Raw genomic sequence first — 23,892 nt, forward strand, 5'->3', positions numbered from 1 at the left:
ACTCAAGATGATCTGCTCCATCAGCTTCCCCGGTACTGAAGTGAAACTGACAGTTTGACAGTCAAATTGTAGTTTCCCAGATCCTCCTTCCGGCCCTTCTTGTAAATGGGCATCACATTGGCTAACTTCCATTCCGCTGGGACCTCCTTAGTCAGTCAGGACTGCTGAAAAATAATGGAGAGCAGCTTGGTGAGCACCTCTGCCAGGTCTCTCAGAACTCTTGGTCGGATTCCATCTGGTCCCATAGACTTGTGTGCACCTATGTGGTGCAGCAGGTCACTGACCATCTCTTCCTGGAATGCAGAGGGATCATTCTGCTCCCAGTCTCTGACTTTTAGCTCAGGGGGCTGGATTCCCAGAACACAACTGGTCCTATTACTGAAGACTGAGACAAAGGCGGCATTAAGCACCTCAGCCTTTTCTTCATCCTCAGTTACCGTGTTTCCTCCTGCATCTAATAAAGCATTCATTCTTTCAGTTTCCAAACATTTCATCCAAATAATTTAGATGAAAAAATCTGCAAGGTCTTGGCTTGGGGTAAAGAGAAGGAAGAGAGGGAAATGCTGGGAACTTATCAGCATTATTTGCATCACATAACAAATGCCTGAAAAGAGAGCTAATAAGCCCTGCCGGACCCAATCTGATTTTGCACAACCAGCACTTCCTATTTTGCTGGGTAGTATTCATGTAATTGTGATTTCTTCACTGCATAGGTACATTTCAGATAATTGAGAGCTAAGTGTATTCAGTAAGAATTATGTAACTAGTTTTAAATCAAGCTACATGAAGCACAAAACCTCATAGAAATATTTTATTCAAAATTCTTCTACAACAGAGTTTGCTCATATTCATGCTTAACTGCACAGGTCATTTTAAATTAATATTCTCCTATTCAAAGATCTCTGAAGAACTAGAAAGGTATGATTTTTTTAAAATAAAAAGTATGATAATATGAAGATTTCTTTTCTGATCATTACAGTACAGTTCTCCCTTCAGAAAAAAAGCAGTTATTTCTCTCCCATAACTGCCTTTCATTATTTACAGCATCTGCTACTTTCTACAATGAATTAGGTACACCTACAAGTACACCGACTCCCTCAGAAGGATTGAAACTTTTGTATCAACAGGGCATTTATCAGTTAAGCTTAGGCAGTAACTAATAGATTTACATGGATCTGCCACTAGACAGATAGACGTTGCCTAAGATTTTCAGACAATTCCCACTCAGTAGCACAGATTCACTTTCTCTACCTACATAATTTTTTTTTCTTGGCAATTTTTACTATGAAAAACCCCAGCACATAGAATTCTACTTAGGCCTACAGAAAGTGTAAAAGGATATAAGAAGAAAAAGCTTTAGGCAATCTAAACTCTTCTGCCAAGTTTAAGATATTACTAAGGGAAAAAAGTGGATTTTTACTAACTTGGATGTAGAAATGTATCTTAATTTCTTGTTTCTTTTTTCTGTTAAGAATCTTGAAGAACATGTTAAACAAAATTTATGAATTACAATGAAAAAATAACTACCAACTTTCTGCCACAAAACCAAAGTAGGCTTTTTCAATTCAGACAACCAGAGATACTCCTATTTGATAATTAGTTTATTGAGAATTGTTCTTAGAGATCAAAACCTACGTATAATTCACTGTTTTATTAAATAAACATGCACTATCAATAATATATTTCACATTTCATTTCCTAATACAATAACAATTTCCCATCCTCTTAATTTCTTTCTTGTTTAACATGGATGACTACAGATGCATCTGTGTCATCAATATAGTACCTGAGCTTCTGGTGAGAGTTGTTTTTCTCTTTCCTGCAAGGACATTTTACAGTAAGACTGTAAGGCCAAGTAGTTCTTCCGCTTCCATTTTCTGTCTAACCTGTCTGCATGCTGTTTACAATAAGCAAAAAAAGGGTCAGCTATATCCTGTTTCAAAGAAAACAAAGGGGAAGGAACAAAAATAAAGTTAGACATACAAGGCCAAAAGGGTCAGAACAGCACAAACATTCTGGCAATCAGTTCATATGCTCAAATAGACATATTTTTAAAAAACAACTAGTACATATGTTTCTAAACCAATTTTGTCATGTTGATGTAAAGTGTTTTTCCATTGTTTTCTCTGCATGACCCTAAATATTTTTAAATGCATTTAAAAACATTTAACTCCCCACTGTTCGAACTCTGTACTATTTTCTTATTCCCAGAAAAAAACAGCAGAATAAATTCCTAAGTACAAATCCATTTAACACATAATGTGTATTGTTAACTTCCTGTTGCTTCACTGTGTCTTTTGTATTATATCCTACAAGGGATTAACAATTCTGAATAATACAAAAGGCAATATATTTGGTTTTCTTAAATGATATCCAAATGTTTTTGGTGGCTATACTTCCATGTGATTTATCATCTCTCAGATGATTTTTTTTTTTCCATTTTTCATTCCTTGCTCCATTAAATATGCACGTTATTATGGCTGTAACTTTTAGCATTTGCAAACCTTGCAAACAGATTATAAATATCTGAGCCATGATGAGATATAGTTTAAGAAGTATATTTCATTGTTAGTGTATTTTCAAAAGTGTAGAAACATCACTATAAATATATAGACTAAGAAGAAGAACTTAAAGCAGTCTTCCTTCATAAAGTAATAAAAATAGTAATAAATAATTTGCCTATCAAATTTTCCTTTACTCCACCTATAAAACACAGACCAATAAAATCTACACAGGCTTTCCTTACAAACATATTTTATTTTTATTTAGATTTTCAGTGTGTGACAACTTACTTCCAAAAATTAGCAGTACCCTAAAACTAGATTGTGTGAGGCCTTGATTAAAACTATTTTGGTTAGAGAAAACATGTAACAAAACTTTAAGGTGGAAAGGCCAGTGAATGCACATGCCTAGAAGAAATTCACGCAAAGAATCAACATTACACATAATTTATCAGGGACAACAACAATGAGGTAATTTTACTATCTTCCTATTTATCAGTTTCAGAGAAGAAAGTATTTCATGATTCCTTTAAGAATCACTTAGTGGTCCACTGTTTTCAGAAACAAAAGTGTCAATGTCAATAGCACAAGTAATGCTTGTTTGTGTGTTACCTGTGGTACTTCCTAAGGCAGTAAGAAGTTAAATTGTGCAGCTATGAACATGACAGGCCTAATCTAAATAATAGATAAGTATGTCAACATAAGTGAAATTCAAGAATTAGAGTTAGAATTCGTGTCTGCATCTATCCCCTTTTCCAGTCCATTTCAAAAGGTGCTCAGATCTGTACAATTTTGTGAACATAAGAGTCCTCCCTGGACTGTCCCCTTATTCAGCCTATCATTTGCTAACAATTTACAAAAAAACTTTGCTCATAGTCAGTGAGCAAAAAAGGCACAATTTCAGGTCATCTTCACAACTTTTTGATACAATTCTTTCATTCTATCCTTTCCATAGCTACCTCTTCTGCTGCTGCTTCTGAGAGGAGGCCTTCCTTCTGCGCGCAGGTCACATGGAAATAAGCTCTGCACATCCCAGCATCACAACTAATGCATACACCAGTTCTGGCAAAACGAGTATCTTCACAAAAACTGCATTCCTTTATAAAGAAGAGTGGGAAAATGTCATAGTAAATATTTCAAGTGCATTTGCCTAATATTTGGTAATTTACATCTTGTATATAAAAACCAAACAGGTAAGTTTACTCCTGTGTGGTACAGAAACCAAGTATGCTGCTGACAGTTGACACTACTTAAAACTTCACCCCTTCCCAATCCCCACTACTGATTTCATTCTCAACTAGCAATGGAAAAGTGCTTAAACAATCTAAACAGCATGATGGATGAACATTTATATGAACTTCCACATCTTGGATTCCCCTTCAGAGCAACAACTAAATACCACCCAAGCAATTAGTGCATAATTAATTATATAAGTACGGTATCATAAAACAACACTACAGCTCAGCAAATGTTCACTTGTTCAACAAGTTCAGAGGACAAACAACAAAAAGAAGAGCAATGCTCTGGATAACTGAAAACCATAGATAATTACACAGATGTCCTTTGATAAGTCACCGCTGAGGAGCAAATGTGTGACAATGCAGAAAGAAATACCCAAGTATCATAAATATTAGTAAAGAAGGTTGGGATTCACTTAAACACTGCACTAGGGCTTCAGCTACATGCATTCTAGGCACAGCCATTTTTGCAGCACAGCAAACTGGCATCCCCTAACGTGTCCCGGAAAAAACCAACCAACCAAACAAACAAACAAAAAGCAAAACACAAACCAAACAGAAACTTATTTTTCAGCCAGATCAATTCCTCAGTCTGTTTCACCACAAATTCATACCAAACAGCTGTGCCAGCAAACTAGAGCAATGAACATGTAAGCTGGAACAAGCAAATGGGAATATGGGCTGATTAAGCAGTTCTGCTATCCAGTGCATAAAGATGATCCAAAATTATACAGATATGTATTCCTTAATCTCTTACATGCTGAATGCAGACCAAAGCTGTGCATCACCTACAGAAAATATCTCCCTGCAGGAAGTTAAACAACAGAAAGGAATGGCAAAGAAAACTTGGTGACCGAAGAATCTCAAAATACCGCCTACACTACAATAGAAGGGTACCCTTTGTCTGTGCAACAGCAACATGTAACAAGTAAGAAATGAAGTGAAAAATACTATTACATAAAGCTGGTTTTGCAGAGTGAAATTTAGCTAAGCAAGCTGTAACTTCCACACTTGATACTGCAAAAAGCATGTTTACAGCTCTGTGAGAGTAATGAGTCCTCTTGCTCCAACTGTTTTTTACACAAACATTTATAAACAATGCTAAATGCCTCAGCGGGCCCATACTGAAAATGCTCCTGACACAGGTATGTTGCACGCAGTCAATCCAAAGTGTTTTCATTTATTTTATGTATTATACGTATTTTTTAAAATGTACTATGTATTTTAATTTAACATTCAACTTGACAAACTGACATTCCAGAAAATGAAACTGACTATGTACAAATGGAACATTAGAGCAGCAGCAGGACAACCACTCTCCCTCACATTAGTCTGATAGATATGGCTTCTCCACACTACCCCCACAATCTACAGAAACAGTATTTAGCAAATTTCTGAGTGCTGTCCTCTGCCCATTGCAATGGTTTTCTCTATGGTTTGTGCACCACCACTTTTGATCTGGATTGAAAACATTTACATGTAAAACCATTTTCATTTCAGAGCCATTTTTCTGTTCAAGTTGAGGGCCCTGTGTTGTGGTGGGGTTTTTTTTAAATACTGCTTTACAGCAACCTTTTTGTATGCATTCTCGCTTATAATTATATAGACCCTAAAGTAATTCTTCCTGAAAGTACATCTGTCGCTTTCTTAATCAACTCAACCTTCCATTTCTCCATTTTGCATCCCATAAATCCCCTTCATTTTCCATCTGGATTCTGGCAATCTGCCACTAACCAACTTTAAAAAAAAATAATTAGCACCTGCATAAAAAATAAGGTCACATAGGGGGAAAACAGTGACAGAAATTATGGAGAACAGTGGTAAGGAAAATCGAAAGAAAGAGAGAGGGAAGATCAATGGTGCAACAACCATGAACAAACTTCAGCTCATTTTTAGTCCTGAACCTCACTGCAATTGCTATAAAGAAGAAAAATAAAGTTGGAAAGATTTATGTTACTGTGTTATATGTAAAAATGTAAAATAAAGCTACTTGTTGGCAGTACATCTCTCCTAAACTTACCTTGGCACCATACTTTGAATAATTCATTTCTGTAAGTGTTACTGGCCGCAGTTTGTCAATATCTCCAAATGCCACTCCTGGAACATAGAGGGCACAAACAATATGGACCCACCTAGAACAGCAGATAAAATTAGATTACTGTTATCAACATTTTGATCCTATACTATACTCACCATTTGCAGATTTCAAAGTACCTTGTAAATGTTAGAGATGCTAGAAGAAATGTGTTTGAAAGAAAGTATATTAGAAGCAGGGAGAGAATGCATATTGGAATTCAGCAGCTCTCACTGAATCACAGCATAAGGTTTTTCAAAGCCACTGGGGGTGCTCTGCCTGACTGGATCAAGGGCTGGGCTACCACCACCTTTCTGTTCAGAGGGCTGTCAATGTGGGGCTCCACACCGCTTTTCACGCAATATGAAACGTCTATGAAGATTTTGGTATTACCTATAAAGCTAAGGCAGACAGATACTTCCATGATGGGGCAGGGGGTGGGAAAGGGAGTAATGAAATTATACAGGTAGTCACAGCAACACCGAGCTCTAGGCATATAGCTACAAAGTACCTGCAACACAGCATTAGTCAGATTTGGCACTGTTACAGTTAGACCTGTTAGTATCACCAAAACTAACTACTTTTAAGCAACATAGGTGGGAGCTGCATTCAGCTGGAAACACATCTGAGTTGTATTACAGAAATGTCTGTCTGAAACTCAGATGAACGGACTGTTACTTAGCTGTACTCTTCCTCACTGGCCATAAACAAACTGGAGGGTAAAAGGTCTAAATCTTCAGCCCTGAGGGACATAATTGAGACAGCATGAATCTGGGCCTCAGTGTCTAGTAATTAAATACAACACAATGGTAAGAGCTTCAGCCTCAAGTCTGCCTTGGACAGACTCATAACCTCCTGAAACTCTCAGTTACCAAAAGACAGCCTTCCAGCAGAAGACACATTTCTTCTTACATGAACACCTTCTAACAGATCCAACTCTCATTGTCACAAACCACCAGTTAGGGACAAATTCAAAATCTGTTCTATGCAGTATGCGTGAACCAAATCAACTGAGATAAACTACTCCAAAAAACCAAAGTTTTCCTCCCCAAAATAATCTTTCTGTTTTATCAAAATTTCAGAAACTATTTGCTTACCCTTTCTAAGTCACTAGGTAAGAACAAACTGTCATAAACAGAAGGGCAAGATTGCTACTTTCTGTTATCTTAAAATATTCAACAAAACAGCCTTACAATTGCACTGTAGCTAACACTTTGAATCTATGAGCTCCCAGATGACATAGGATACAACTAGAGACTTTGGACGTAACTGAGCTGAAATAGCCTGTGTTTAACCCTTAGCAAGTATGTTAATTCAGCACTTTACAATCTTCCCAGTCATTAACAGTGAATACATCACTAGTAAAGACTAAAACTTATGTTCTATTCTAAGAGGTTCTCTTCTGCTCCCTGTATTCGAAAAGACTCATGACATGCCAGAAGCACTTCTTTCCTTGGCTCTTTCCTTACTCACATACTGCTATTTTCCAATCTCCCTAAATACCAGGGGTTCAGCACAGAATCTGCACCCACGGTGCTGTGCTTTTTTTCCAATCTTCTACAACTGCTTAGCCTATCTCTTCTCCCTCCTCTTTGTTTTGTGTGTCAATAAAAAAAATTCAATTGGGAACAGAGCAACAAGATCCCGGTTTTAGCTGCACTTAAACAGCATGTTTATTAACCTGCTATTAACTGGATGTCTACAGATGAGAGAAATACTGAAGCTGATGGTTATACTAATCAGGAGCTACATACAGCCCTGATTTCCCATGTTTCCCAAATCAGCACCTTTCTCATCAGTGGTCCTTAGAACCACAATGCCAGAATTCATCATATTCAGAATTATTAATTTTCATGTTAATCATATACGGCTCATATATCCAAGCAGAAATTCCAAAAAAGCAAGATATGAATGGATGAGTAGCAAGCTCAAAAATACATGTACATTTAAGTCTTTACAAAGGAAACAATGATCTTGCAACGAACAAAATTGGTGGACAGACTGCTTATTAGAATTTTCCCAAAAAATAGTACATGATACAATAATAACTGGATAACAGAAAATTCCCAGTAACAGTAAGAAAATACTTAGAAGCCATTAATTCACTTCACTCTCTAAGAAATTTCTCAGTAAATCTAACATAAGTCACAACATTGACTGATCCATAGTGTCATATCTGAAAAGACTCTCTTCACCTGTGTATTTGAAAACAAGCTTTTACCCCGTTGGTAAATCACTCAGGTTTGAGATGCTAAGTGCAAATTCCCTTTAAAACATGAAAAGTTAAAACAGTGACAGGAACCTATATGCCAAATACACATGGAATGACTGCACTGCTTTGTCTTTACAGATTTTCCTAGGGTTCTCCACATCCGCAAAGCGGTTTGGTCACAGCACTGTAACTACCGGAAGACTCAAAGGAAATTTAAAGATGAGTTACAACCTTGTCTTTAGGTAACACGGTACAAATATGACAGCGTGCTAGCTGTGAGAGAACGAGCTGAGATCCTCAAGTGTTCTGCCAAACCTCTTGCTGTTCAGATACAGACTAAAGCTCATCACTGTTTTTATTACAGTATAAACACTCTAGTATGCCAGCCCAAACCCTTAACACAATGTTATATGCAAAAAATAAGATTCTTCTCATTGCTATATGAAAAGGGCATCTTGTCTGCCTCCCCTCAAAAGCAATGGAGGCACAACATATTCCTGCAGGGGAGCAATGGAGCACCTGGTACCATCTCTGCCCTATTCAGCATTGTATCCAGAACTGGAAATAGTTTGGCCTAAATCACTACCATACCTTTATGGTTTTCAAAAGGAATCAAAATACTTTTTTTTTTTTTTTTTTTAAAGCAAAATACCACATGCAGAATGAGACCTGTAACCTTGAGATAAAGAGACTGCTTGTTTATAAATAAAAAGTATCTGAATTCTGTAGGGCTTCTTTTCTATGTCCTTCCATTGATTTTAGATATGTTATATAAAACAAATTTCTATAAACAGGAGTTACACATCTCCACAATTACTATTCTTAACAAAAATCCAAGGTTCTGGTTGAAGATTTTTGATAGAAATTTTAATACAGCCTCCCTAAATGTATCCTCCAAAGTTCAATATAAAGATACACATCTTCTATAAGCAGCTGCTTCTCAATTTAATTTGCACAGTTTTTTCATGCTCCACTGGTGTATTAAATGCTGCTGCACTCTGTAGGAGTTTATCTATGATAAACCCAACAGCTGGCTGCTTGCTTCATACTGACCTTCTCAAAATGTTTTAGTACATGTCAACCAAGTATTACAGTATTAGAGATTTAAACTGCCATTTCAGTGTGATTGGCACCCAACTGCCTCATTTCTTTAACCACCTATATGTGAACTCAAACCTGAATCTTTATTAGAAAACATACACAAGTCAGTCAAGTTCACAGCTGAAGCAATTTCAGCTGCTTTTAATACCAGTTCTAAATATTTTCCTGCTCATTTGTTTAGCTGCACATGTTTTAGAAGCTTGCAATTAAGACAAATTGGGTAATCAAAGAAGAATAATCTTCCTTGTTACTTTACTATCCATTTAGCTTGGAGCAATGATGACAGATGTTGATTAGGGAAGAAGAAAAACTCCACAGCAAAACAAGGATGGAATTCATATTCTTGGATAATAGCATTCTGAGAAATAAAATTTCATAAATTCACGTTTATGTTTGTGAAACTGAGAGGTTAATGTGAAAAGGCTTCTGCTGAGAAATTAAGCACCTCATTATTCTAATGATTCATCTTTCACGTAGGAATAGAGAAATCATTCCAACTTGACTATGAAGAGAAACTGAATAGGTTTGGTCTCGCCTCTGTGTAATTTCCAGCACCAATGCATATGAAGAATTTACTTTTAAAAGGTGGTAAGGGGATGGAGAGCAATGGATTGTACTATTCAGTAGTCCCTCTCTGATAGTATTTCAAGAAAAGAACTACAATGGGTTGCAGTTTACCAAGTATAATGAAAATATAATGGACATTGCCTGCCCCAAGACCCTGCACTTGGCCTGTAGTGTGTCATTATCCTTGAGAATTCAAATTTGTAAATAAATGACAGAACGAGAGCACAGGAATTTTCACACGGTAGGTAGTATTTGTTTTTTCTAGTACATAAGCTCTATTCATCTGGGAGAATAAACTTATTCATGATAGCCATATCATGTTATCTAGCAGGCAAAAATATGATAGTAATGATAATAAATTACTGTGTTAATGCCCACAATCAACAAAGCAGGTATGTGCTTCTGCACAGAGAACACACTTCTGTATTAACCAAAAGCATGCTACCATCTAACAAGAAACTAAGCAATTTTTAAAATGTTGACTATTTCTAGTCACCTAGTTTCTATTACAGTTATATGGGAAATTACATATATAGTGCTTAAACTGCCTTACAGAACATAGGAACAAAAAAGCTGAAATTAAATTTTCCAGGTCATACTGATTCCCACAGTTCCTAACTATTAGACAATTGACTTTAGTCTTTAAAATATTTTTTTCCAGATAGCAGCACTATTATTAAAATAGGAATAAGAACTGAGAAGTACAGTTTGTTTAACTGTGTAACGGCTTTATAAGGGAGATGCACAGACACTGTTGAACCTAAGACAAACCAGAAACTGAGGATCTGAACCCCAAAAGTATTTAAAAAGAAGCACAAGTGCTTATGTGGGGTCAAGATTATTCACTACAAATCCTGATTCACTTGCATAACATTTTTTTTTAACAGCACATTACTTTCTTCTACATTCCCTGTTTTCTCTTGAAAAGATGCATGTAGAAGACATGCAGGGGAAAAAAGATTTCTTTTACATGCTGCATTTAAAATGCATCTAAGCTACAAATTGAGAAGTTGAGCTCAATGTATATTCAGTGGAGAAAGGTAGGTGCCTCCAAAGATTATTGCTAGTGTCTGCATCCAAAGGTCAAAGTTCAGTGTTATGAATAGCCTCGTTATCTCTTTATTCCCCACACAAACTCAAATTGTTCTTGCTATCAGGAAAAAATACAACTAAGGGAGAAATGCAAGGTCCTGTACAATTTAAACCCCAAACCCTGAATCAACTTCTGACATTTTAAGACTGTATTTACTTTTCCGAAGACAGACAACACAGTATGTCAAAAAAAGCTTTCCAAAACATTATCCTGAGCTCCACTGAGCTTTTAATGATGGCAGGACCAGATCATTACAGTATTATCAACAATAAAGTCTGTGTAAAACCAGAAAGAAAAAAAAACAAACAAAAGTGCAAACTAAAGAACTAGGGGGAAAAAAAAGGGAAAAAAATAAGACAGATACGGATATGCTCGTACACACATTACAAGACAGCTGTATACCTAAGTAATAATATATACAAAAGCTTACTAACACAGATTATAAAATTAAACTTTTACTTCATTTTAACTCACTTCCTAGCATTTATGCAAGTCTAACTAAGGAACTCTTTACAACAAGTAGGAAAAACCATGAAGATCACTACATAATATTGGGTGAAGAAAGAGCGAGGACATGGCTATATTTTATGATTTGCTAGTACAAGATGTTGTTCTGCAATATAGAGCTAAGTGTAAATAGTAATGTATCTATGAATTCATATTAAAAACCACAAAAGGTTTTACAGTAACATATGTTGACATTTCTGAATTTTAAGAGTACTGAAAGTATTTGTACTAGTATCAAATATTTAATTGGATTCTTTCCAATTCATCTATCACCATCAGTAAGACATGTCTGCAGACTTTCACATTTCTAACAGATACATTCAAAAAGGATTAAGAAAGCTCATCTTTCCTCTGAACAGCCTTAACAACTAATTATTACTTTCCTGTGTTAACATGATTGATGAAAAGCTTATGATAGGCCCAGTATCTGAAAGCTTTGTATATTACCACACACCTGCAATTTATGTAAGTGTGAAACATATGGAAAAAGACCTTAATTGTCAGTAGTCCAAAAAAAAAAAAAAAAAAAAAGGAAGAAAAGCCACTACCCACCAAAAAAGTAACACCATCCATAAATCAGACATCACTGATAATCCTACTCTCTCATTATAGAAATTTAGTTACTCTTAATATCTACATCTTAATTTATTTTCCAAATATGACAAGAATGGATCACATGAGAATTATTTTGCTTCTTCTCAAAATAGACCTGAATTCCACCCTAAAAAGCCCATCTTTGGCTGCAAATTATCAGAAGTGAAGCATACTCTCAAAAAATCCGTAATATAATTTTCATAATTTAAAATAATATACTATGTCTGTCTGAATACCTTTAGCACAGCTTCAATATAATTTTGTTTCTTTTTTCCATTAGCTGACATCATTAAAATCCAGACCTTAGCTCACCTAAAAAGAAGCATGAAGTTGCCTTCCAATTTCTGTCATACTTGAAATAGAGGTGACCACAGTCTGCACAAGGTTGCAGTGGTATTACCTTGCACGAAGCAGAATACTACAGAAAGGATAAAGTCTACTTTTCCTTTCTTGAAATGGAGTATGTGCTTTGATTTTTCCAATGGTCACATGCTTCTCCCAATCCAGTATGACAAGAAGTCTGGAAGGTGTTTTCCCCCTCTGCTGCAAACTTCATCATTTTTTTTTGTGGCACCGTTAACTAAAGACGAGCACTTTGGTGTTTTGCTACTGTTCAGGATTAACCATGAAAGAAGCACAATACTAGCACAACACATGCTCAAATTCTACAGTGACTGACAGCAGATAACTGAACACTACAAGCTCAGTCACCATCAGAGAACCACTGTGACCAACCACACCAGGTGTCCTTGGTAGAACATACTCCTACTACTTACTATTCAGTAGCGAGGCTCACGGGACTCAAATCCTGCTTTTCCCACTGCAACCTCCAAGCTTGAGCAAATCCAAAACAACTACCCAATTTTTCTGAAATTTCTGATCCCCAGTCCCTGCTGTTAATAGTTCAAGCCATTGGTTAAGTGAGAAAAGTCTTCCATTTTCTTTGCAGATTTCTGAATACTGAGTAAGACTTTACTGGACACCAAGTTCCTCTACACAGGAAAGCTTTTTGTTTAAATGTAAATGAAAACAAAAAAAAGTTTATTTTTCAATACTCCCATCACCTTCATAAGTAACTTTTTTGTTAAAAAAGATGCATCACATAAGTAGTTCAAGGGAACTAAGAAAGGTCTGCTAGTATATCCAGTAAGACATTTGATACATATAACAATATGTGGTGACTTATACTGAAGAACAAGATTTATAAGTTCCTGAAGCAAACAGTGATCTTTGTTTCACCTAGGTACATGTTTTGCCCGTAGGTCTATGAACCTCCATGCTCAAATTTTCAAATTTATATTAAGACAACATCTTCCTAACATTATAATGGGCATGAAGAATAGTAGGAGCACACAAAAAATCAGGCAGAGAGGGGGGGGAGCGGGGTGGGGATATCAACAACAAAGCTTAATTTATGAAAATCTCCTACAAGAACAGACTGGGGTAAAACCCAATCTTTTAAATGTTAAGATGACATCAAATTCAAAACATCACTTCTTCAGTCTTACCTGCCAGCATCAGTCTCCTTGAAGATCCCATCCTGGTTAGGACACAATTCACAACTAGGTGTAACACCACATTTGCAGGCATCACAAAACCAAGGTTCTGTGGAATTTTCTGAAGCTGAGCTCATGATAGAGTCACTCTCTCCATCAACACCATAGCAACCTACACACATGAAAAATGGAAGAACAATTATAAAAAAAAAAAAAGACAATTGTAGAATGGCAGTTATGATTTCAGTAGGAAACATATGCACATATAAACTCAGGGGAATGACAGCTTACAATATTTTTTCAGAAATTATCTGTAGTGCAAAGTTTACATTTTAAAGAGAAGTGATCTATTTTATGTGACTGTCTTAGATTACAACTCAAAAACAAGAAAAAAAGACCGGTTTACTTTATTCTTTTAGCAACACTTGGTGTTCTTCCAGATTATCCATTAAGAAGGAAAGTAAGAAAACAAGACTTAAAGCAACAAAGACTGAGAAAAACTAAAAGCATTTCTTCAAATAAAGAAATATATTTCAAGTTCAATGCAACAAGTTAAGGGATTTGTGAGGCTTCTCTTGGATATTCCTATCTTTCTCCGTCTTCTACTCTAAAAATGAACATTATTTTGGGTTGGGTGCATTCAGCATTCATACACATGAAATATAAAACATTATTTGCATACTTTAGGGGTTGTAGGACTGAGCTTAAAAGACCTTCTATAACTTAAAATCCAAAGTATCGTTTGCAGAGCACAGACTGACAGTTTTGAGACACCACGTTGGTGATTAATGAAGTTTTTTGTTGGGTTTTTTTGGGTTTGGTTTGTTTGGGGTTTTTTTAAGCATTCTCATGCTGGTTTTAAATTATGGCTACACTCAATCATTCAGTTCCTCCAGTCTTCTTTGGTATGTCCCCTGTACTTTATGATTGTTAACGTGTCCACACATGCTTAATCACAACAAATTTAGGAAAACAGTATTTTTAAAGTGATTTAGAAGGTTGTTATTTAAATTTTGCACAAGAGTAGTATTATTACTTCTGCAAATGACAAAAAGGAAATTCTTAAAGCTTATCACCACAAAATTGTATTTCTAAATATGCTGCATTTTGAACATGTATCTGTTATTAAGATAAAATTATTTCATTGTCAACACTTAAAATACAGTACAGACTACTAAAGATTAAATTCATCTGTTTGTCAAATACAGTGATCAAGTCAACATTTGTGCTTGCAGACGAATTAAATTATTGAATTCTGCAATTAAATACCAACATAATTTGTTACTTTGGTTCATTACCCACTGACTGTAATAAAAAGCAACAGTGCTCTAACTCTCCTTGTGACAGAAACAGAGGTCTGCATAATAGACTAAAACCACATTAAGGAAATACGCAATAACACTGTAGGAACTGTTTAAGAAATATAGTTTTCCATTACAGAATAAGGCTCATCAATAAGAATTAAAGTCAGAAGCCAGCATATTTCTTTTCATTACAAACATATTCCAAAATCAAAGGACAAGTAATGCACAGAAGCGCATTCACAGACAAGTTTTGTTAGGTATATAAAAGATCATATAGCTCACACATAAGGCAGTTCCATTTTCTATATAATACGCTATCAGCTTTAAGTAGTATTCCATAAAGTCATTTTTTAAGTTCCAATAACACAGTCCTGAATACATGCCAGTAAAGCTACTTTTAAGCAATTACATTAATGTACAAACACACAGCCCACTGATATCATAGAGCTGATGAATAATTACAGTTTTTATAATTCCTTCAGACTTCTTAACATATTAACAATTTCCTAAATGTACTTATTAAAAATTACCTAACACTATAGAAGCAGTAATAATGTAATCAATCCATATTGCAAAATAAAATCAGTTTCTTTAAAAACACTGGTGCTTCTTCACCAGTTGGAAGTAATTAGATTTGCTTTTCTAACCTGAGTGCCATCAGTCTACTAAAATTAGAATGGTGACTTCCCAAAGCTGTCTTATTTTCATTCTGAAATAGTTGCCTTATTATACTTATCAGTCATTTATATCTGATGATTTTTAATCTTTCTTCCTACAAAATGACACATTCATGCTGTAACTATCTTCACCCTTATCATACCTGTTGACATTAAACATTGTTTCTATAGCAATACAAACTTAGGTCCTTTTTTTGAGCAGATAAAAAAAAAAATGTCTGGATTTTTAACCCCAAATTTTTTTGTCTGAATTTGTACATAAGTCTTAGTGACAGCTTTAAACAGTTTAAGATCTCTAACAGAAAATTAGACATTTACTCTTTTCCCTAACTGCCATTTAGCAAAAGCCAAACACCATGCAATTACAACCAGCAAAAGGGGCGGCCATTAGCTGCAGAAAATGGACTAGATTACAATTAATCATTGCTGATAAATACATTGAAACAATCTTTTCCACAATAGAGCTGAAGAAAAGGAACTCCAGCCCATAAGGTTGCCATTGACTTGGTGTACACTGCCAAGTAAAGCTACAGAACCAAAGCTGCAATACAAAAGCTCACTTCCTGTGAAGACACGTAAGCAACACGAAGGCTGCGCTCAGTGACAGCTTTTTATACCCACGCACATCAGATCGTTACCTCTAAGCAGGTAATGAGGTAATGTACCATAAAGAATTTCTACTTAAGTTTTGGGACCCAACAGCTGAAGTTTAAATTTTATCTAATAATACTTAACAAAATGAAGAGCTGAGTCCCAAAATTAATTAGAAAACACTTGTTAAGCTCTATTTTTTGTTAAGGATATGCAAATATTTTAACTCAGAATTTTTCTTATGTTTGCTGTAAAGAGTCGTTTGCTTCTTTTGGGTTGTTAATAGATAAGATAAAACAAATGAGAGATCAAATTTCATCAATGTAATATCCATATGGATAATACAAATCTGTTGAACAGCAGTAGTCATGAAATGTTTGTGAATCTACAAACTATAATAAGTAAGATGACAATCTTGCATGTGGTTTTGACACCAAAAATCATTATGTAAATTGATTTTAAAAAAACCCCAAAACCTAGCAGCGAAATTTCCTTGCAGGCCAAAAAATATACAGCAAAGCAAAAAACTACTAGTAGCTCAATTTTTCAATAATAAAACTTTCATGATTTGAAAACAGCAAAATAACTCAGAACAAAAAATAATCAATGACAAAATACATTTGTGCTGATTTTAAATATTCCCAGATAACACAGTGATGATGTCCTTTGACATTAAAAGACGACTGATGTGTACAGGAGCAGATATGTTTGTATTTCAAATGTACAAGCAACAAGAAACCACTTAATTCATTTCAAGTGAGATATGATGGCAAAAGCAGTTCCAAGACAAAACCCTATTGTAGAAATATATCCATTTTGCTAAAACTTTGAAGTTCCATTCAAGTAAGTGTATTTGGAACAATGAAAAGCCAAGAACATTATAGCATTCACCTGGGATGTGAAAGTCTGAAGTCTCCACCCAGTCCAAACAAGAGCGAGGATATAAATCTATTCTCCCATAACCAGTGCTCTGATCACGTGGTAGTTATTCCAGAATAAATACCTCAGTCTCTTCTGTGAGTTGCTCCACTTCTACACATAAACAATGCACTACCTATTGTACCACACGTTTACTAATTCTGCAGCCTAACTGCAGCAAGACAAAATTGTTCCAACATACTGAGAAACAAAAAACTTCAATACCTTACATTTTTCCAAGAAATGGAAACCTACTTTCTGATTATCAACTAGCAACCATAATGAAAACCCTGGCAGAGATGAGGAATGCTGCTCACCTAGTAAGCATCTGTAGTGTCAAAATTAATAAATAAATAAATAAATAAAATTTTCTCAGTATACTGACTTTATATTTTCTCTTTTTATCACAAGTTGCAATACTAACTGCCAAGAGAAAAACTGATTTGATAAGATTAACATCATGGGATTTTTTTTTAAAACAACAGAATACTATACATACCTTGTCAAAATTTAGAACTGTGGATAAACATATTATCAAATACATTCAAGCAAGCAGATGCAATTAATTAACACTAATGAAAAAGATGAACTTGCCCTTCCAGACCACGCTTTCACTGGCTTTCACTTTCCAATTTCAGGTAACTTTAAAATAGTCATATTAAGGGATTCACGTTTCCCTTACCAAGTTGAAACTGGGTAAAAAAAAAAAGCTTTTTCTCCTCCCTGGCTATAATTGAATTTTTGTGTATTATATCAGAATTACGGTACAAAATGCACTTGATAAAAAAATCTAAACACACTTTTTTAAAAATCTGTCTAAAAAGTTACAATCTATAGATCAAGAGTTCAGAGTTTTTTAAAAACAGCTATATTTTCATATTTTTACCATGATTATATTCTTTTGTCTGTAACAGACAATTATCTCTTTAAATATATCATTTTAGGATCTTTAAAACTGCTGAGTACAACAAAGGTTCAACTTATTACCATCTGCCTTCTTTTCCTATGCAGACAGAATTATTTTGGTCCTATTAACAAAAATTTTAAAAAACATTATTTTTATGACTCTCTAAAATGCAGAGACACGCAGATACGAAACTGCTGCTTGATAAATCGTTCCATTCTAGTTTTAAACAGTTAAGCTGATGAGTAAGAAAAGTTTGCCCAATCCAACATTCCTGTAAGAATTGTTAGGAATTGCTGGTGTTGGAACAGAAAGTAATATAAGGGCTCGCTACAAGTACATCTCCCAGGTAACATCAGGAGATAATCTTTAGGTTCTTTCTAAAAGCGTCACAGTTGTGTAGATGGTGTGACTACCTAAGGACTGAAAGGACAACAGAGAAAAGCATGATATCTTGTAAATGACGTGTTTGGTTTCAGTTATTATCACTGCATCTGTGACCTATTCAGTATTAAGTCAACCACCCACCCCTCTGCCTGGAAAATACATTGAAGAAAATAAAACTTTTAAACACTTGCTTAAAACTTATTCTGCCTTTCCTTAACGTTGACAAAAATTCTGCATTTTGGATCTTTAGAATATCCCTGAGAGGCCCTTTTCAATTAAAGTTAATTAAATCCTCATGTTTGTATATACTTACATTACTGTATCACAGCTCCATGTTTGCCACCTCCTTGAATACCTCTTACACTAACCAATAAAACTGGCTTAGTATAATATTAACCTATGAATTTAAACACATGAAAGTCAAGAAGTTAAAGCTCTCACAATATTTACTGTTCCACAAATGGCAGCTATATATTATGATTACAGCCAAGTTGTCCATCGAATGTATGCCATTTTATACAGAAAACAAACTTTTTTTATTCCCTGATTTTAAAGTCATTGTACTCTGTCAATAGCTTATTTTTATGTGATTGTCATTAACATGAAATAACAAACACTTCAAAATGCTACTATTAAAACAATTGTTCTAAAATTTATACCGCTGAAGGGAACAGGAAGAAAGACCTAATTCTTGCCTTGGCTGCATCTGTTCCTTCATTTCTCTGGAAGGGTAATTTTTTGCTAGTCAAGCATCTCCATATGCTAACTACATCTACACATACTCTGAAACACGATCTTATTATAAAGATCACAAAAACACAAACTTTAAGGTAAACTGTAGGCTTGCAAAATTAAATGCTGTGAGATCACAGTATTCAAAATATGTTACATTCAATTCTTCATTGGACCAAGTTTAGAATAAAGATATTAATCAATTCACACATCATAAATTCAGAAAAGTATTTTTATGCATTTGGAGAGTACTAAAGTACATTATTTTCCAACATGAATTTTTATACAAGACAGCAGCAGACCAGGGTAAAGTGGCAAAATTAAGAGGCAAAAACGTTTTACTACACTGTAAAGCATATGGTGTCTACACTACTGCTTTTAGCAAGAGAAATTTTACTCCCTGTCATACACATGACAGTAAAGAAACAAATAGAGGGGATGGAAAAGAAACAGCTGGAAAAACATAGAACTTCTCTCATTTAATTCACAGTAACTAACCCAAGGGCAATAGCTGGCAAGTGTACTACCTACAGTTATGGCACATGCTATGACACGCACCAGACATCTTCTTCAGACACACTGCAATCAATACATCAAAAAAACTGACACCACAGTTGGGGGTGTCCTGCTATTACAAGATCTTACCACAAAAGCATTCATCCAAAATGACAGATTAGTGCCTAAAGATTTTTATAAAAAGAAATGAGAATTATCTCCACACAGAAGTAAACACTCCAAAAAGCAACTGTACTACTACAAATTCAATAAGGAAGATTTTTTCCCCTAGCAATGTTAACATTTCCCTCCCCCCCTTTTTTTCTTTTTTGAAAAAAATAGGTCGATATGTGAAATGAGAACAAATTTTTAATTGGTGGACTTAATTAATTACAGGCTGTTTACACATAAAAGATGAATGCAAAGTATAAGAGTGGGTATTAAATTAGCATTACATGTATGCTACTTATGCAGTTTTAGAGGCAATTACAGATTTCTGTCATTTTGAACCAGTTATTTGCTCCACAAAGTTTACATTTTTTTGGACATGTGCCTGCAGAGCAGAGATAGTTTTTGGGAAAGTGATGCAGGCCACACAGGTGATATTAATATCACACAGCAGTTGCACTGGAAAGAAAACTGAATTTCTAGTAATCTCAAGACTTGTCTGTAAGGCAAGTAAAAGTGTTTCTTAAGGGTCCAGGACTCTACGTCTGCATTACAATCCCCCTCTAACTCTTGGCCATGTTGCTGCGTTCCACACGAGTGCTGGCAGAGTTGCTCCCAGATGAGTTATCACCCCTCTTTCCCATGTAACATCTCATGGATGGGTAGATGGGTTACATGTTATTGCAAGCAAGCAAACCAAAAGGAATACAAATCATGACTGAACAGGCAGCTGCTACACCAGGTCCTCAAAAGGAAAAGGCAGAAGAACCACATACCCAGCTGCACGAGTAATGGAGCAGTACGCACACTCAGAAGCTACCTTGTGGTTGAAAAGCCAAAACTTACTGGAGCAAGACAGAATGGAGATCTAGAACCTGCCTGACATAAAACACAAGGCAGCACTAGCATACCCTTTGAGAGAGGGCAACAGAATCTTGCCAACAACTATGCTGGCATGCAGCCACTTAAGAGATCGCAGCTGGAAGGCTCACCTTCAGATGAAGCAGCCACACTGTCGCACTGCACCTGCCCTTTGACCAGTAGCTACAAGTAGAGCAGGAGGCCCTCCCACCCCCAGGGAAGGAAGGGAGCCCTGGTGTCCAGAAGAAGTAGGCTCACCTCAAGGGCAGCATTTTCACAGCTAGTGGGTAACCTCATATTAAATACAGAGGCAGTCACCATAGAAAAAACTTTTGCAGTCACCTGACAGGTTCTGTGGTAAACAGAAACTTCCACTTCAGCAGAGCACAAAGGCACAAACCAAGGGTATAAGACCTGCCCCCTTTGAAGTGAAACTGTTTCTGTAATACTCAACAAGGAGAGAGAAACTAAGTCCTTCAGGGAAAGAACAATCAAATCACCAATATCCTCATTACGTAGGTCCCTTGGTGGGACACCAGGAGGGTGCGAAAGGAGTGCACTTCCTTCTACATAAATATCTACAGTGTTATAGAAAAGTAGAGAAAATATATCCATTTATAATACAACTTGAAATTGCATACAAAAATTATGAAGAAAAACCCTAGGGTATTCTAGCAGCTTTGTTTGGGTCTTGCAGGATAGCAGTCATCTAGGCTTTGAGATTCTTGGGAAAAGACAACTATTAAGTATCAAATTCAGTTCACAGGAAATGGGCGTATTATTCTTCCCATCTGCAGGCAAACACAGGTAAACATCACCCCATTGATTTCTATCCAATTCATAAATAAAATAAAATTCAATACTGTACTAGAAACTGCATGTTCTGAAAAATTCAAAAGCTCAAATATTAGAACAAATTTCAGGACACACAGCATGGTGTCCACAGCCACAGCAACCTACCTACTAAAGGAAACTTGCAAAAATAAGAACAAATTTTTGGATTCCAATGTATTTGCAAAACAGATTCACTTATTACTGGAAGACATTTTTTGAACTACAAGTAGCTGTGTATAGGGTACAAAGGACTTCTAATAATACAGCCTATGTCCATGATCTGGGCACACAGTTATGACATACAGATTAAAGCCAATGATATTAAGAGTAAATCTTGCCTCTATCAAGATTAAAAAAAATAATTCTCAAGGTTGTAAACAATGTTTACATACTAGACAGTAATAATTTCTTCAACTACTTCTCAATTTATTTTTGGAAATCACCGGAGTTGAATGATTAAGCCAACAGGAACAAAAAAATAACTCTTGCATCACATTTTGGTTTTGACTGCATCTTCTTTATGCTAGTCTGTGTCTTCATTTATTACTCATGCATTCAGAAGCAATACAATGAGTCAATAACCACTGGGCAGGACTGCAGAAATCTACAAGTTATTGAATATATGTATATATAAAATCACTGAATCAAACCAGAGCTTCAAAGGTTCCATATTTTTTTTTAGTTTTGATTGCTGCAAATAATTATTTAAACAAATTACCAAAAAAAAAAGTTCCAAAATAGTATCCCCTCTTACTTATCATTACAAACTATAAAAAGCACAGAAAAAATACACCAAAATAAATGTTCATTTCTACATAAAACTCTATTCACATATTTACAAATTGATATACACATCTAGCAATGAAACATACCCATAAAACATCAAGCAAACTTCCAAACTGCATTTACCATAGATTTGATGTTCAGCTTGTTGCCAGGGAAATTTACATTTTTAATTACAGTCAATAATTACTTTCACCTACACAGCTTCTTTATTTTTTTCCCTCCAATTCAAACAGAATTTCACCACTGCTTTACACATGCTTTTACGTATTTATTATTAAAATAAAGTGTAAAGAGCTAAACATTCAACATTAAGTATGAAAAATTAACCAACATCTATAGTTAATTAGCTTGTATAGACTGTAGAACTTACCAGAACAAACTAGCAATTTAAATCTTCTGAATTAATCTATTTTACTTTGTTGCAGTAACAACAAAATAAACATATACACATTGTACTCTTTATATCAGTGGGACTATAGGGAATCTTTGCCAGTAACACTTTAAAAAGAAGAATAGCAGTAATTACTTTTATACAGATTTTGAGCTACTAAAATTCAAGTGACTTTTGAACTATGGAACTATTTTCCTGTGGAAGAAGGCCAGCTATAATCATACCTTCTGTAGGCACAAAGGTTTAGTAAACTAAAGAAAATGAGGAATTTTGCAATTTTTAAGGCAGAAGAAAAAGCCTGGAAGAAAAAGCAAATTTGCCATCATTTTATTCTAAAAAGGCAGAAGATCATTTTTCTATCACAATCAGTCTGCACTTTAGCATGGCTAACACTGTACAGTCATTAAATAAACCTTATATTCAGAGCGCTCCACAGCTTTAGGGTTTACACATATGAACTGTACGTAAAGTCTGGGGAATTCTCAAACAGGCATTCATAACAATCAGCAAAAGACACTTTCATTCAATTTTTTTTTTCTCATGAGTTAATACTACACTGTGCTAGAGGGGGCAAAAAAAAAAATCTATTAAGATTCTATAAAACTAACTTTTAGTAGCTTACTGCATCTCAAATTGAATATATTCTGCACATTACTTTCCAAAAACTTTTCAGAAACAGAGGAAGGAATTCTGCAAGCACACCAAGACACCTATATTGAGGAGTCTAACACTTCTTACAGTCAATGAAGACCTGATAATGCCCTCAAAGGCACCGAGACTGTGATTCAGATCATAAATTAGGTCAACTAAATTGCTCTCCAAACTCCATTGACAGTACTGATTAGCTCTTCAAAGGACTGCAACAGCAGTTCTGAGTGCATGTTGACACTTAACCTAAGGCCCCTGAACCTAAGGACAGAAATTCCATCCTTAATTTCCGAATTGATGCTAAGCAAAGAACTGAACTACAGCTCAATGCCTGAAAACATTGTTTTGAAACAATTTTCAATCTAGTATGAGAAAACAAAAGGGGAGTAGGGGATTAATAAAAGCACCTCCTACCTGAAAAAGTACATTAAACAGCTCCAAAAAGTTTTAAAATAAAGGGAGTCATAGAAATTAAATTAATGCATTTTATACTTTAGAAGAATGAAAGCCTACCTTCTTTTAATTTCAAAGACTGAAGTAGCCTATCTCATTTTCCTGGAAAACCTAGAAAAAAAAGTGAAGCCCTAAAAAGGTACAGGGTATCAGAAATGCTAAAAAGGGTATGCCTCTCTGTGTTAATATCTACCCTACCTTTCATCCTCAAGAGAAAGAGCAACAACACATAATACATCCTCAGTGTCCATGTAAGGCTGTTAAAATTCCATACGCTCTCTCAGAATTATTCCAAAAGTATTTCTTTAAAGCCAGATCTCCTACATTTGTAACACACACACAGACTAGATTTTGAAGGAA

At 35.3% G+C, this 23,892-nt stretch overlaps 1 protein-coding gene across 1 annotated transcript in view; it reads right to left on the reverse strand.

Moving 5' to 3' along the window:
• Window positions 1-1,313: 1,313 nt before the first annotated feature.
• Window positions 1,314-23,892, reverse strand: part of LOC104527267 (PHD finger protein 14) — a 28,285-nt gene continuing 5,706 nt past the window's right edge. Inside the window, exons 3-7 of the mRNA XM_010170937.2 lie at window positions 13,396-13,555; window positions 5,760-5,871; window positions 3,461-3,598; window positions 1,787-1,933; window positions 1,314-1,319 (exon numbers count right to left, since the gene is read on the reverse strand). Of these exons, the coding sequence (XP_010169239.2) occupies window positions 1,314-1,319; window positions 1,787-1,933; window positions 3,461-3,598; window positions 5,760-5,871; window positions 13,396-13,555 (563 nt within the window). The remainder of the gene's footprint in view (window positions 1,320-1,786; window positions 1,934-3,460; window positions 3,599-5,759; window positions 5,872-13,395; window positions 13,556-23,892) is intronic.

The sequence above is a fragment of the Antrostomus carolinensis genome, unplaced genomic scaffold, assembly GCF_000700745.2.
Source record: "Antrostomus carolinensis isolate BGI_N321 unplaced genomic scaffold, ASM70074v2 scaffold29756, whole genome shotgun sequence".
Taxonomy (NCBI): Eukaryota; Metazoa; Chordata; class Aves; order Caprimulgiformes; family Caprimulgidae; genus Antrostomus; species Antrostomus carolinensis.